We start from the raw sequence: 14690 nt of genomic DNA, 5'->3' as shown, positions 1-14690 counted from the left end.
GAGTTGCCAGCAGATTTAGCAGCAGTGCATCCAGTTTTTCACATTTCGTTGTTAAAGATCATCCATCATACCTTTAGAAAGTGTGGCTGTGAAGGATAGTCTCACTTATGAGGATGTGCCAGTTGAGATTCTTGATCGTCAGGTTCGAAGGTTGAGAAACAAAGAAGTCACTTCAGTTAAGGTTTTGTGGAGGAGTCAGTCCGTAAAGGGAGCTACTTGGGAAGTAGAAGCAGCCATGAAGGCCAAGTATCCTCATCTATTTCCTTCCAATCCTATTCCAGCTTGAGGTAATAGTTCCTCTTAATTTTTTTAGTCATTCATGCATAGTTTCAGTCTTAGTATCATGTTCCTTCAGTTTGTACTTGTATTTTCACCGTATTTGCATGTTCTTGGAACTTAGTTCAGTCAATAATTAGCTTCCAGTATTTTAGTGGTAGGGTTGCAGGTTTTCCCCTCCATATTCAACTAGTTTAGTCTTCATTCGAGGATGAATGTTCCCAAGGGGGAGATAATGTAACACCCCGTATCCGAAAATAGACCAAACCAGCAGATTTTCAGAAGTTGCAGGTGCAACCCACAGTCCGTCCTGGTGGTACATGGATGGCCACATGCAACCTTTCCCAGAAAAGTCCAGAAATTTTGGCTAAGGGTACACCCACGCCAGGACCTACGGACTGTAGGTCAGACCACCGTCCGTGGTCCTGGGTCGTAGGTCAGACCCTTAAATTCCAGCCCTCTGACGCTAAACGACGGTTGACCAGAATGGACTGTGGGTCAGTCCACGGACCGTCGGTCAATCTGTCAGTGGTTTCGGCAGACTTTTAAGTCAGGGGTCGTTTGGTCTTTTCCCTATGCGTTGGACCCCTAAACTACGTAGTTTTGGTCGTTTTTAGCATAGTAAACTAATTAGAACCCAACATAATCAATTATTCACCAAAAATCAAGCGAAACTTAGAGCAAAATAGAGGAGAAAGTCGAGTAGCCCTAGTTCAAGAACGCAACGAGTTCTCGTCAGTTCCAACCCCGAAATCGAAAGATTTCTCCGTGAATTTTGTCACCAGGTATGTGAGATTTCACTAGTGGGTTCCTTTCACCCATTAGGTCCCTAGATTTCAATCAAAATCTTGATTCCCTTAATATTATCTAGACCTAGGGTTTCTTGAATGTTAGAAATTGTTGGATTTTAACTATTAGAATGATCAAAATCAGATTGTCATATTATTGCTTAGTTTCTTGTATGATATTCAGAACCCTAGCTGTGTAAATTCGTTTAGTTCATGAATTACACATGCTAGGTCAATCTAAACAGAAATACATGCTTCAGTTTACGAATGTCACATTATCAGTTATAATTGTTGCATTCTTAGAGTTTCCATGTCAGTAATTGAGCTATCCAGTATTTCAGTCATAATATTGCTTATATACATTCTAATTGGGAGTAGGCTTACACCGAGTGGACTAGGGTTTAGAGTACCCGAATAGTCCCAGAAATACGTGCCCCCGTAGTTTATAAGTCCCTTCTGTGGGCATTACATTTTAGTGATCACGCCAGTCATCCCTCTATACCTCTAGCAGGGTATATTGGGTCCTCTCGATGGGACGTATACATCCGACTCCACATTTAGCTCATGTGGTTTTATGTCGGTTATTAGTAGCTCCCACAGTCAGATTATATTGCATTGACCATGTTACTAGTTACATTTAGATTTCAGTTTTAGCATGTTATAAACTTGGTCATTGCATTCAGTTATTTCATGTTCAGTATTCCCAGTATAGTATCATGCTTATCTCATATCATTGCTCAGTTATATGCTTTGTTTAGTTATGTATATTGTTCAGCTTTACTCTATCATGTATGCTCAATACCCTTCAAGTACTGGCACATACTCTGCGCTACATCTTCTTGTGATGTAGGTTCAGGTCCTCAGTTCTCAGATCATGCATAGATCGGTTCTCGATCTTCAGCTCAGTAGCATCAGTGGTGAGTCCTCATTCTCCAAGCACGACAGACATATTTCTTTTTTATTTTTAGTCTTTAACTTTTGCTAGATTTGGCTGGGGCATGTCTCAACACTTCTAGTCAGTTAGAGGCTTATTTTCAGACATAGTTAGAATCAACTTTAGTATTTGAGATTAACCTTTCAGTTGTTGTTAAACTCTCAGCTTTTATATATTCAGATAGTTTATGGGTATTCCCCCATCATTTCAGTTTATCTTATGATTTAACTATCGCACAATATTTCCTTACTTCAGTTCATTTAGTATGCTTATGATATGCCAGCAGGGTTAGCTTGGGGTCACTCATGATCCTAGGTCCCGTGTCTGCGTCCTGGAGGTAGCTTCGGGGTGTGACAACCACCATGTTTTATTAATATCGATAACAATCCGTCCATTACAAAAAAATGAAGATTTTTGAACCAAGAATATTTTGGAATTAGTCGTGAATGACGATAATCACAGAAAAAAATTCGAGGGAGAGAGAAACGTTTGAAAAAAAAAGAAAATTTGATTTTTGAATTAATTTTAACTGATTGAGTAAAAAAAGGAAAATAAATTGACATGAAAAAAATTAGAGGGAGAGAGAAATGTTTGAAAATAAAAGAAAATCTGATTTTTTAATTAATTTTAACTGATTGAGTAAAAAAAGGAAAACAAATATTCTTATTTTGTTTTGAATCCCCTAAATTTATGGCATTATTAATTATCCTTAATGTATTCAAATTAATGACTATAACTATATCCGTTTTTTTCTTTTTATGATTTTTAAAGAAACGTTTTTACTATTATTTTAAAAATCCATTTTTTTAATAAAATGTTACAACCTGAAATTTTTTATTGTTACAACTTGAAAGTTTTATTATACTGTCATAACTTGAAAATATTAGTCTTGTAATTTTAGTAGTAGTAATACACATATGTATTGATTTTTTGAATCACACTCTGGTCATATTTCCTATAATTCTGTTTATTGCAAAAATGTTTGTTAAAAAAAAAATACAAAGGAAGATAAAAATTGTAATGACTATAACTATATCCGTTTTTTTCTTTTTATGATTTTTAAAGAAACGTTTTTACTATTATTTTAAAAATCCATTTTTTTAATAAAATGTTACAACCTGAAATTTTTTATTGTTACAACTTGAAAGTTTTATTATTCTGTCATAACTTGAAAATATTAGTCTTATATATGTCATTTATAAAATTTTCACATACAAAAAATGTTACTACTGTGAAAAATAAGGAAATACAACACCAAAAGAATATTATTACTCCAACTAAAAAAAAGTGATACTAGGGGTACTTATTTTTCTTTTTTTATTAATATAATTAAATAGGAACCAAATCTTGGAGGATAAGAGACTATGAGAATAAAATTACATAGAAATAATAAATAAAATTACGTAGAAATAATGAAATGTATTAAAACTTGAAACATGATCTTTTACGAATATGAAAATTAAGAAACTTATTTTTAAAATATTTATAACTTTGAATATTATATAAATAATAATTTATAAATTTAATAAGTTCGACCACGACCGCGCGAGCGCGGCCAAGTTATAATGCCTTTTCGGATATTAATGTTGATACTTGAGAAACACCCATAATTCAATTTTCTCGCAACTTTGAGGTGAGTATTGAAAAAATAGGGGCCGGAGTGTAGTGAAAAAACGTCATCGTGCCACAGTCGATTTTCGTACAAGCTGGAATCTGCTCTCCGGAGGTAAAGAAAAATCGTACCAGGTATGGCCGATGGAAGCAAAGAAGGTCCAACATCACATCAGGCAGCTGTGGCAGCCAACGCCCAACTATTCGGAGTTCTCTCCAGTCTTCTCCAGCAGGTATGCAACTTACATATTCTTATTTCAAATTTGGGCCTAATTCCTGATCTGGATATCTGGATATAGTGTTTTTTGGGATATGGGAGTTTTGGTCTGAAGTGGACATATTTAATTAGCTGAATCATCAATCTTGATCTGACCCATTAAAAATGAAACAAAGAACAATGTCAATCAGCTTTGCTGTGATTTGTTCATTAATCATTAGCTTATTAAAAATCCATTGATTACTGGTAGCTGTGCCCAAGAGAAATGTGTATGTTTGGTTTGAGTGTCTATGATCAGATGGATCTATATGTTTCCGGGTGGTGAGGGGTATTACAGTATGGCCAAGAGGGCTAATTAGCGCCATGAAGTACACAAAATACCTTCTCAAACAAAGCAGGTGAGTCGAACCCACTAGTGGGGCAATTGATGGTTCAAGCAGTGAAAGGCTTTGGAAGTTAGTTGTAAGGGATTGAAAGAAGATGGTTCCTTGAGGTTGGTGGTGTTTACCCAAAAATTCGTACAGTTGAATTTATATGTGAGGTTTAAAGGACATGTGGACCGAAATGATGATATATGTAAGTAAATAAAGTTGTAAATGATGAGATAAAGACAAATTGACTGAATGAAATATAATAGTATATAAATACAACTTGTGTTGGTCTGGTTCCAATGATATCTTCGATGGAGATATCCCCGGACAAACTTCACGGTTATTGAGAGCTGATGATCAAATAATGATATTGACAAATATAGCTAACGAGAAATTAAAGTACTTAGAGAATTCAGCGTCTTTACAAGGTGGTGATTCTACTGTAACGTCCGATGTTGCTTCTTGGATGGTTTCATAATGGCTATTGTTGGCCGGGCAGCTGACATTTCCTCTGGATGTTCCAAGCTTGGTCGGGTTATATTTTTGCAAAATGAGCTGACTTTTTGTTCCCGGTGTAATACTGCTGCCCTTGTTTCTTTTCACATGTCACCATCTAATACGCCACACGTCATGTCTATTTTTACCCTATACAGGTAGTATCTTTGTGCTTTTCTTTAGTTAAGGCCCCTTTTATGCTAGGGAACAGAGAAGGCTCTTTAAGATTCTTCATGTGCTAGTTTCTTTTCCTAATGTTTCTATAAGATCAGGGTGTAAGATAGTACAATTATCGAAGTCATTTCAGAAAACTGAAGTCAAAAAAATGTAATTCGTTGTTCCTCCATCTGCCCCTTATGTTTTAGCGGAACAACTACCATAAGAAAGGTTATAATTCTTTATCTTTTGAACACAAATAGCCTTACGCGTAGTGGTAAAATGCTGAGTAACTCTTCTGAAAATTCTTTGACATAATTATTAAGGAATAGAGAGTCTAGGAATATCTTAACATATCTGTGATTTACAGGAGAAAGGGAAGTAGTGTGCCAAATCAAACAGTTAGAGGGCACCTGATCCATTGTGGTGAAATTCTAGAATTTGCCAAACTAATTTTTAGAGCTCAAATCAAGGTGGACACTGATCCATTGTGGTGAAATATTTCCCATTTAGACTCAAAAGCATCTCAGAAATGCTAGCTAATGCTTGTAGATATCGTTAGAGGGCACCTGACAGTATTCCGGTGCACTTTTTGACTTTTCTCTCTTTAACAAGTTAACAGGGACAGAGTCACCTAATACACGTTGCTAGTGGGAGGTGGTGGGTACCCCGTGGAATTAGTCGAGGTGCACGCAATCTGGCCCAGACACCACAATTTTATAAAAAATGAAGAAGTTAAAAAGGATCATTGGAAGCATTGTGTATAAAGTTCGTAATGATTATGTCATTTTTGATACTTAAATGAGCGATTAAGTGTATTTTGTATAATAACAGTATGTTGTAATTAAAACTCATCAAATAATTAAATATTGTATTCTTAATGAGTATGCCTTCATAATTAAGAATCTAGAGAATATGAAAATTTTTCGAGTTCATCAGCTCAAATTCTTACCTGAAGATCCTCTTGTTTGTTATCAATCACTAATTCAACAAAAAGTGTTTCTCTTTTCTTTTACAGCTCATTCATTATCTTAAGAAACCTTAAGAACTTTTGCCCACTGGAAGGCAGCCTTACACATTCGCCCAGCAAAACTTTGTTTCCTTTTCTTAAATGATTTTACTACTCTTATCGGTTCTGGTTGCTAATTCAACAGCACTGCATCTCCCATCCCTATGCGTCTTATCAATTGTGTAGTGCTGATGTCATGAATCCTTGTCAGCTAACATATCGAATCAGCTCTCTATATTTTTCTTGTCATTAATTTATGTTTGCTAACTTGTCAAAATTAGCTGTCTATGTCAGTTAACCTTTAGGCCAATTTTCCCCAGTCAACAACATGTTATCCACAATCGATGAGCAAACTGGAAAATATAGAACCATGTTTGTTTTTGTCACTAATCTAGTTAAGCTGACTATGCATATCCTCAAATTCTCTATATTTATCTAGTCATTAATTTGCTGTCTAGGTCATTAACCTTTAGGCCACAGCCCACAGGTTGTTTGGAAATAGCTCCGCCAGACATAGAAGAAAGGAGTGTAGGATTGGTAAGCAGTTTTCCCCAGTCAACACCATGTTATCCACAATCATTGAGCTAACAGGTAAATATAGAATCATGTTTGTCTTTGTCATAAATCTAGTTAAGCTGACTATATGCATATCCTCAAACTCAGTCAAATCTGACTGATTCATCCATTGTTGTCGAATCCCTCCTGTTGACGAGACAAACCATCATTCCTTTTGTACTGGTGAATTAGCTACTAGCATATGGAAACTTTTTGGTGATCGCTTTGACATTCCTTGGGATCCTGGATCTATTATAGGTTTCTTTTCTCGATGATGGTCTATGAAACCTTTTAATTCATTGCATCAACAAATTCTTAAAATTGCTACTATTGTTATTTGTTGGGAAATATGGAAAGCGAGATGTGCGCCTAAGTATGGCTCTAAGAGAATTTCCTATGCTAGGTCGAAGCATCAAATTATTTTCCATCTTAGATGGTCGATAAACAAACTGGCTGGTGGCAGAGATTGGCCTTGGCAGTGGCCAGATCTATGTTCTACTATTTTGTCTCTTAGGCCTAAAATTGATAGCATTGTTGTTCTACGGAAAAAACCACAATGATTGGGTAAAAGTCAATACAGATGGCAGTTGCAACTCTGAAGGATCAATTGGTGTAGACTTTTTAAGAAGGGATTCAACGGGCAATTTAATAGTACCCTTTGCAAAACATATTGGCAGAGGTACAAGCAATATAGCAGAGGCCAAAGCAGCCTATTTTGGAGCCAGATGATGTGTGGAAAATTGCTATCCGAACTTTATTTTAGGATGTGATTCCCAAATTACAGTCAATATGATCAAAGATAAATCTAAAATGCCCTGGAAATTGTGGGATACTATTATGGAGACTAGAAGAATTACTTTACAGGCCAATGCGATAGTTCGACATTGCTTCAGAAAGTCAAATCAAGTGGTGGACGCACTACCTAAATACTGTTTATATAACAAGGAGGTCTTATTTTTTATCCTAAAGATTTGCCAAAGGATGCAGCTGGCCCATACACCCTTGATGAGATTGGGATGCCCTCCATAAGACAGGCAAAGAAAGAATATATTTTGAGTCACTAGCTATGATCTGTCTTTCTTTAGTTTTTGCTGTACATGACCTGTTTTCAAGGGTTTATATTAATGCTTATTTCCGGAGGTTTAGGCTATCGTCCCCCTATGCTTGTTCTCTGTATAAATCTTGGATGAAATAAAAGGTTTGCGCCACCGAAGGCATAAAATTTACATAAAAATATAAAATAAAAAAAAATCTGACTGATTCGCAGTGGTGTCATGGTCAAGTCAGTCTCCATTACAAGCCCAGTCAATCTTATTTTCTGCTACACTTTACAAATATGATTTGCAAACTTGAGTTGTTTCACCACCTTGTGTTTGTGGGGTTTGTTGAAGTGCAGAGGATCATTAAGTATATTGTAGACTATTCTTGATGATAATAACATTATCAAATGTCGAGAATCATGAAGAGTATGTGCTGAATTATTATGATTAGGTCATGATACTAGTGATCTTAAGAATTAGAAAACTTTCTTATAGGAGCTATCTAAATTCGTCACTAATTCAAAGAGTTTCTCTCTTTAATTTGTCCTTTTTGCTTACTCGTCAAATCTTGGTGAGACTCTTTTATGCATTGATCAGAAAAGAGAAGTGTTAATTGTGTTGATTAATTAGCATGATTTTTGGAGTTTCTATTATTTTTTGGATTGAATAGAATATTTTATTTTGTTGTAGTTGATTGTTTTTCCGTTATTAGTTGAGATTCACGTGTACAAATACACCTTCTTATGGGATGTAAAGACATGGTATTAGAGTCATTGTTGCCTTCTGTGGTGAGTTTTTTCTCCCTCACAGCACTAGGATTCCTTCCTTTCAATAAAGAGGTCGAGTTTTCTCCCTCCTTGATGTTGTCAGCAACTAAAGCTCTGTTTATGTCCGTGTTTTTGAAAAATCTAATACGGTGACAGGTTTGCCAATCAATTTTGAGTCTACCCTCTAAATTTCAGATATTTCCAATCGTCGGAGCTAGGGTTTCTAATGATTCCTTTTGGATATTAAAAATAGTCTTCTTTTGAGTATTTATGTGACAATGATCGATTTGAAGTACTAAATCCCTTCATTCAACTGCAAAATATCCTACAACCGATCAAAGTAGTGAAGAAATTGAAATATGTCTTACGATTAATTAATCAATAAATTCCTTAGGGAATCAAAAATCAAATAAACACATGAGAAAAGGTGAATAAATCACTAATTAAACCTTAAGGTTCATCAAAACTCAACTACAACAGAGTTACTCCATACATGGAGATAGTTAACTGTGACTATAATAAAGATCAGCAAGTTCATGATCCAAGAGAATAAAAGAGAAGATAAATTGAAGTGAAGAAGAAACTCCCAACAAATCTTCATTCTCTCATGAAACGTTGGAATCTTCCGCTTCCTTTCTGTATTTGTTCCTCCAATAGCTGCATCTGTCACGGTGTCTGCCGTCGCAAGTCTCCAAAAATTTCTCTATATATACGTCATTCAGCCCTAATAACCTAAATTCTAAGAACTATTGCATTCAGGTCGCATTGTCGCAGTGGTCAATACTCAAGCACTACGATGGTTGGGCTGTTTAATGTGTCCTACAAGTGTTGAAGGAGTGTTGCAGCGCCCAAAGTTCCAGTGCTGCGATGGCCGGGGCTGTTTCGTGCACAACAATTCTTCAACAAGTTTTTTCTTCATTTCTTGCATCTGTTTTGCTTGAATCTTGTTTGTTTCCTCCTTAACTCCATTGCATATTTATCATCAAAACAACACAAGTATGTGAGGAATAACATCATATAACAATTTAAACCTAATAATTCGAAACATGAGAAGAGGCATAAATACACATATAATTGTGGTTCATCAACAAGGAACTCAAATGATTTTATTATTTCCCCCCTTCAGTTGAATGTTTAAACATCATACATTTTGAGTTTTTATGTTCCTCTCCTTGGTCAATTTTTTTCGTAAAAAATGTGTTAGTTGGAAATTTATCTTTGTTTATAGGTAGGATTATTCTTGTTCAGCTTTGGATTGAATATCTATCTGGGTGCTATCACCAACTTTTCTTTTCTTCTTATACCTTATGGTGGTGCTAGGTGTCTGTGTTTGACATCAAGTCCTGCTGTGGTTTAATAAAGTACTTCAAAATGTCCTGACTAGAAAGATTGTAAACAAACATGTGCAGGTGGAATCATTGACTAATCAAGAAGAAGTGGAGTTGCGCAGTAAGATCCAAGCACTAGGACTGGAAGTTACAAAAGTTCCTTCAAAATCAACACAAAATCTTGACGAGGTAGGTTGGTAGTTATTTTGGTTCGAAAGAACCGTATTTCCATTCTTTCCTCTTTTTTTTCCCTGGTAAACATAATTTATTCATTTGCAAATGTATATTAGATGGAGATTGCGAAGCAGATGGATAAATTATCAGAAAAGCTGGATGACGTGGATAGGATGATATCCTCCGCTGTTGCTGCGGATCCACAAGTTGGGTCTCTCTTAAGCAGTACTGCTGATCTTTGGATGCCAGTTATTACAGCTGGTTCTGAGGAAAGGCGTAACCTTAATGCGTCAGTTGAAGATGATGTTGAAGTGAAAGGCAAAAATTCTCAGTAGCTTTTAGTTAAAATCATCGTCATATGTTGATTTTGATTCTTTAATAAACGGTAAACAGATTCCTTCCATCATCAATTACAAAGCATAGCCAGAGGGTTTATGTAGGTATCCTCAAGTTGAAATCACATTTACATCTTCTGATGACAAAGATGATACTTCAATTTGTTAAGAGATGTTCTGTAAGTCATTTCTAGATCTTGAAAAGGCAAATAGGACTTGGTGATGCTTGAACATATTTCTGTCAGAATACTTGGAGACCTTCCTCTCTGGTGTAAAATAACTATACATGATATGTTTACTTTTTAGCTGTGAATGAACAGTGCGTTGAACATTTTGTGTATTGATGTTGTCTCACTATTATGTTTAATACTAGACACAAGTGCACGGATCCAATATTTGTTAATTTTGTCTCAATTTATGTGATATAGAAAGAATTTAGAGTCACTTACATTTTAATATGAATTTTTTATATTTTAAATTGTTAATTATTGTGATTTATATACTTTTTTTTAAAAAAAAAATGATAGATGTTAGTCTCTCATCTCAATTTATATTACACTGGTAAAATTTTGAGAATCACCAAAAAATTTTGTCTTTTAATTTTCAATTTTTTTAATTATTGTGGTCTATATTACTTTTACATCATTTTAAAACAATATATGTGACTCATCTATCCCTATTTATGCGGCACCGAATTGAGGGTCAATTGAATTTTTTATGTCTTTTAAATATTTCAAGTTATTAATTATTATGATTTTTACTACTTTTAATGAAATTTTAAAATATTATATGTTACTCCATTTGTTCCAATTTATGTAGCACAAATAGAGTTTCAAGAGTCAATCATTTGCTTTTAAATATTTAAAAAAATTTAAGTTGTTAATTATTGAGATTTACAATACATTTCATGTAGTTTCCAAATGACACATTTTACTTCTTTTGTCCAATTTTATGTGGCACTGATAGATTAATTTCAAATGTTAATTAATTTAATTTTTTTTGTATAAAAAGGATTTTCATATATATAATAATACTAGTTGTCCAGGAGTGGCATGTACATTTAGTTATAGTTTGGCCACACCCTAGTCCTAGGAAATATTAAGATCTTTCTAACATAATTAGTTCCTAAAGTGCCGGCTTCCATCTCCTTTTTTACAAACACCGGAGGAACAGTTGGTTCATCAAAGACGGCCTTCTTGGCTATTACATTTACATCTGCCACTCTGTTTTGTTCTCTACACATATGAAATAGTCTTTTTATTTCCAGCTTCTTTATTAAATATATGTACTCAACAAACAGATTATCATAGAGCAAATTGTTATGATTTATTATGCATACTACTACTTCAATTGAGTCGATATTGATTTCAAGAGGTTTAAGCTTATGTTTTATTGCTAATAAGAGCCCTCTTCTCAGTGCTTGGAGGTGGGGTTGGTGAGAAGGGTGAGTTTGGTGAAGCCTAGAACCTAGCCCCATGTGGTTTCTAAAGACCGTCTGATCCAGATTATTTGTTTGTCACAGAGCCATATATATTGAGCTTGAAGTTTCTCATATCAGGTGATTCCCATTTGACATGAATGGTTGTTTTAGGGTCTTTAGCTTCTGTAATCTTAGTTTTCAACAGTGGCCTGATCTGGGAGTATGTTGGGTGGTAATGGTCTTTTCTTTTTTTTATTGTTGAAGGTGTTACTCTTTCTTGTGAGCCAAATGCTCCTAAGACAAAAGGAATGAGAGCACCCCAATTCAGTCAAGTATTGAATGTTTGTCTAGTTATCTTTATTGATGGCACTCATATCAATGATTCTAGGATCTAATCTACTGGTCACCATAATATTCAGAAGGTTAAGGCATTTGTGCATTGGAAGAAGATGTGATCTATGTCTTCTTTGTAGAAGTCACAAAGGTGGCATTTCGGAGTAACATTCATACCCTTATTGTGGAAGGAATAGTTTGTTAGAATTCTACAATAGTATAGGAGCCATATGAATGTTTTAACCTTATTAATTAGGGGTCCTTAATTGACCAGATCCAACTGAATCTTTTGTTGGTTTCTTATTGATGTTTTTGAAGGCTTTCATTGATGTTGCTGTTGGATGAACCAATTGAGAATAGGCCATTACTAGTTACAAGAATGTTCTCTTTATTCTCACCAGGTGGAAAGGAGTAGTTGGTAATGATGTTTTTGAGGTTTTAAAGGAGGGAGAAGTAGAGTTTTCCAAAGTCCCATTCTTCATTTTCATGAATGTCTCTTATCTTAAGGTGTTCCTCCTCTCTCAAGATGGGTCCTTGGATACTCAGTCGAATAGCATTTGAGTGTGTCTCCAATGAAGTTGACTTTATCTCTCTTATGAACTATCCATAGCATCAACACATTCTGCCCATCCCTTTTGGATGTTGTTCCAGGTTCTGGACACAGTTTTACTAGATTTGTTGTTAGTATTGGGCATGTGGTACTTGTAAATCAGTACTTTTCTCCAGAGCTTATGGGATTTCGATAATTCTCCATGCAGGCTAGCTAGGATGGCTCTATTCTTGATTTCACTCTTTTGGAGCCCTAGGACAACATTCTCTTTCTTGCTAGTAATGGTATCCCAATTGATTAGTTGAAGCTTTCTTTTCTCTATTGTCGTCCCCATATAAAGTATGTTTAGATTTTATTTATGTTGTCAGTTATTTTCGTAGGGAGCCTGGTGTATTGCATCACATCTTAGGGGATACTGCTGAGTGTGGACTTTAGGAGCACATTCCTACCAGTCATGTTGAGGAATATGACTTTCCATCCGGCAAGTCTTTCTCATGTTATCAATCAAGAATTGGAAGTTGATAAGTTAGAGATTTTAGACTCAATTGAGGCTTTTAGTTCACCAAATAGTGTCCTCAATGCCTTTTATGTCCATTTCTGATATAAATTTGTTGAATTGCAGCTATGAAGAATAAAAGACAAGTCAAAGACAAAAGAATTAAAAGAGAACCCAAAAACTTAAAAAAACAAAGAAAAAAGGCAAAGTTATAGCTCGCCAAGTGCAAAGGGCGACTCGCCAAACAAGCTGTAGCTCGCTGAAAATGTCAAAGCAGATCGACAAGGAAATTATTCTAATGACGACTCACCAACAATGTTGGTGAGCCTTGGTGTCTTCGCCGAATTCATCTGAGAGTTCTGCTACAAATAAAAGTCAATTTAGCGAGTAGTTATTGAAGTGGCAACTCACTAAATAGTAATGTAGAACTCAATCGAGCTCACCAAAGGTGTTCAACACATGAAGCCTTGAAGCGAAGCTGAAAGGCGAGAAGAAGTGATAGTTGACGACTCATCGAGTGAGTCAGTGAGCCCGACTAATGTCGCCGAAGTGACCTAGAAGTGCAATTTTTGTCAAACTTTGGGAAGGTATAAAAGGTTTTGAAGAGAAAGAAAATGTATCTTCCATTGCTCAAAACTCACAGTACTTAGAACATTCTTGGGACTTTGGGTTTTTGACTTTTTTACCCTTAGAATTTTGATGGTTTTGAATTGGGTGTCTTTGAATTGAAGCTTGAATCATCTTCATTGAATGGACTACAACTTCTTTGGTATAATTCAATTAAGTTCTAGCATATGTAGTTAAACCCCCTCATTCTAAAGGTGTGCAATGTAGTTGAGTATTAGATTGTTTGTGGGTTTTTTGACTGCTCAAAACTATGTTAATTTACAAAGGTTTTAATTATCTTAACATGTTTTAATGTATGATTAGGGGTTGCAAACTCAAATCTATTTTATATGTCTATGCTTTCTTGTGAAAGATGCTTAAAGTAGATGAGTTAATTGCTAATTGTTGATTGATTTCAATTGCTAGTTTTTCTTGAAAGAGGAAACTATATTAAGGTATTAGATCGATTTTGTGTATTACGCATGTTGAGATTTGAGAGAACTCTCATGAAAGATGATTTTTTTATTGAAAAATGCCCATTGTATTACTCGTCGATTTAGCCTACCCATTAAGAATTAACTATGTTGAACAACATAATTACACATATTCAGAATTGATACTCAATTACACACACTCCTGGAATTCATCTCTTACTTGATAAATTCCCTTGTCCTTTGCTTTTGTTAACAATTCGTTGACCAATCTCTCTATTGATAATTTAAAACTTCTCGAATTTGAATTTATGTTAACGTTGATTCTATAACCTTACAAGAGATTAGTACATAATTTTTATTTCATAATTGAAGTCTAGCCTTTACTACTCCCTGTACATTCGACCCGAACCTCTTGTTGGGTTATTTATTGCTAACGATCGTGTGTACGTTGAATAATAAGGCATACACTTGAGCATTATCAAAATGGCGCCATTGCAGGGGAATGGTGCATAGATTTCTTTAATTGAAGTGACTTTGTGAACTAATTTCTTGTCGTTGAATACTCTTACCTTTGTTTGGTTGGTTGTTATCTTGATAGGTGATGACACGAGTGTCAATGGCAGTGATGCTTCTAGCAACCATGGCCGAATGGGTGATAGTGGTGATTTGGAAGATCTCGGTAGCGCTAGTGCTATCTGATACCCCTAACCTTGGGAAATGCAATATTTCATGTTACAAGTACAATGCTCCAATTGCTTCTAATGAAGGGGTTGTGTGGAGAGTTAGCTCATGAAG

The 14690-nt window shown here is 35.2% G+C and overlaps 1 protein-coding gene and 1 long non-coding RNA gene across 2 annotated transcripts; both read left to right on the top strand.

Moving 5' to 3' along the window:
• Positions 1-3580: 3580 nt before the first annotated feature.
• Positions 3581-10444, top strand: LOC102589272 (uncharacterized). The gene is made up of 3 exons (XM_006339893.2): positions 3581-3842; positions 9629-9736; positions 9838-10444. The coding sequence occupies exons 1-3, from the start codon at positions 3747-3749 to the stop codon at positions 10054-10056; spliced, it is 423 nt and encodes a 140-aa protein (XP_006339955.1). The 5' UTR covers positions 3581-3746; the 3' UTR covers positions 10057-10444.
• A 709-nt stretch (positions 10445-11153) lies between these two features.
• LOC107062666 (uncharacterized) lies at positions 11154-13660 on the top strand. Its single transcript, XR_001474777.1, has 2 exons — positions 11154-12643; positions 12740-13660. It is a non-coding gene; the product is annotated as an uncharacterized lncRNA (long non-coding RNA).
• Positions 13661-14690: the final 1030 nt, after the last annotated feature.

The sequence above is a fragment of the Solanum tuberosum genome, unplaced genomic scaffold, assembly GCF_000226075.1.
Source record: "Solanum tuberosum cultivar DM 1-3 516 R44 unplaced genomic scaffold, SolTub_3.0 scf00011, whole genome shotgun sequence".
Taxonomy (NCBI): domain Eukaryota; kingdom Viridiplantae; phylum Streptophyta; class Magnoliopsida; order Solanales; family Solanaceae; genus Solanum; species Solanum tuberosum.
The sequence above is the reverse complement of the archived record's forward strand: the minus strand, read 5'-3'. Positions and strand labels throughout refer to the sequence as shown.

Coding starts and splice junctions, on each gene's coding strand:
- LOC102589272 (XM_006339893.2), top strand. CDS start 3,747: ATGGCCGATGGAAGCAAAGAAGGTCCAACATCACATCAGGCAGCTGTG. Junction 3,843..9,628: donor TCTCCAGTCTTCTCCAGCAG/GTATGCAACTTA, acceptor AAACATGTGCAG/GTGGAATCATTGACTAATCA. Junction 9,737..9,837: donor CAACACAAAATCTTGACGAG/GTAGGTTGGTAG, acceptor AATGTATATTAG/ATGGAGATTGCGAAGCAGAT.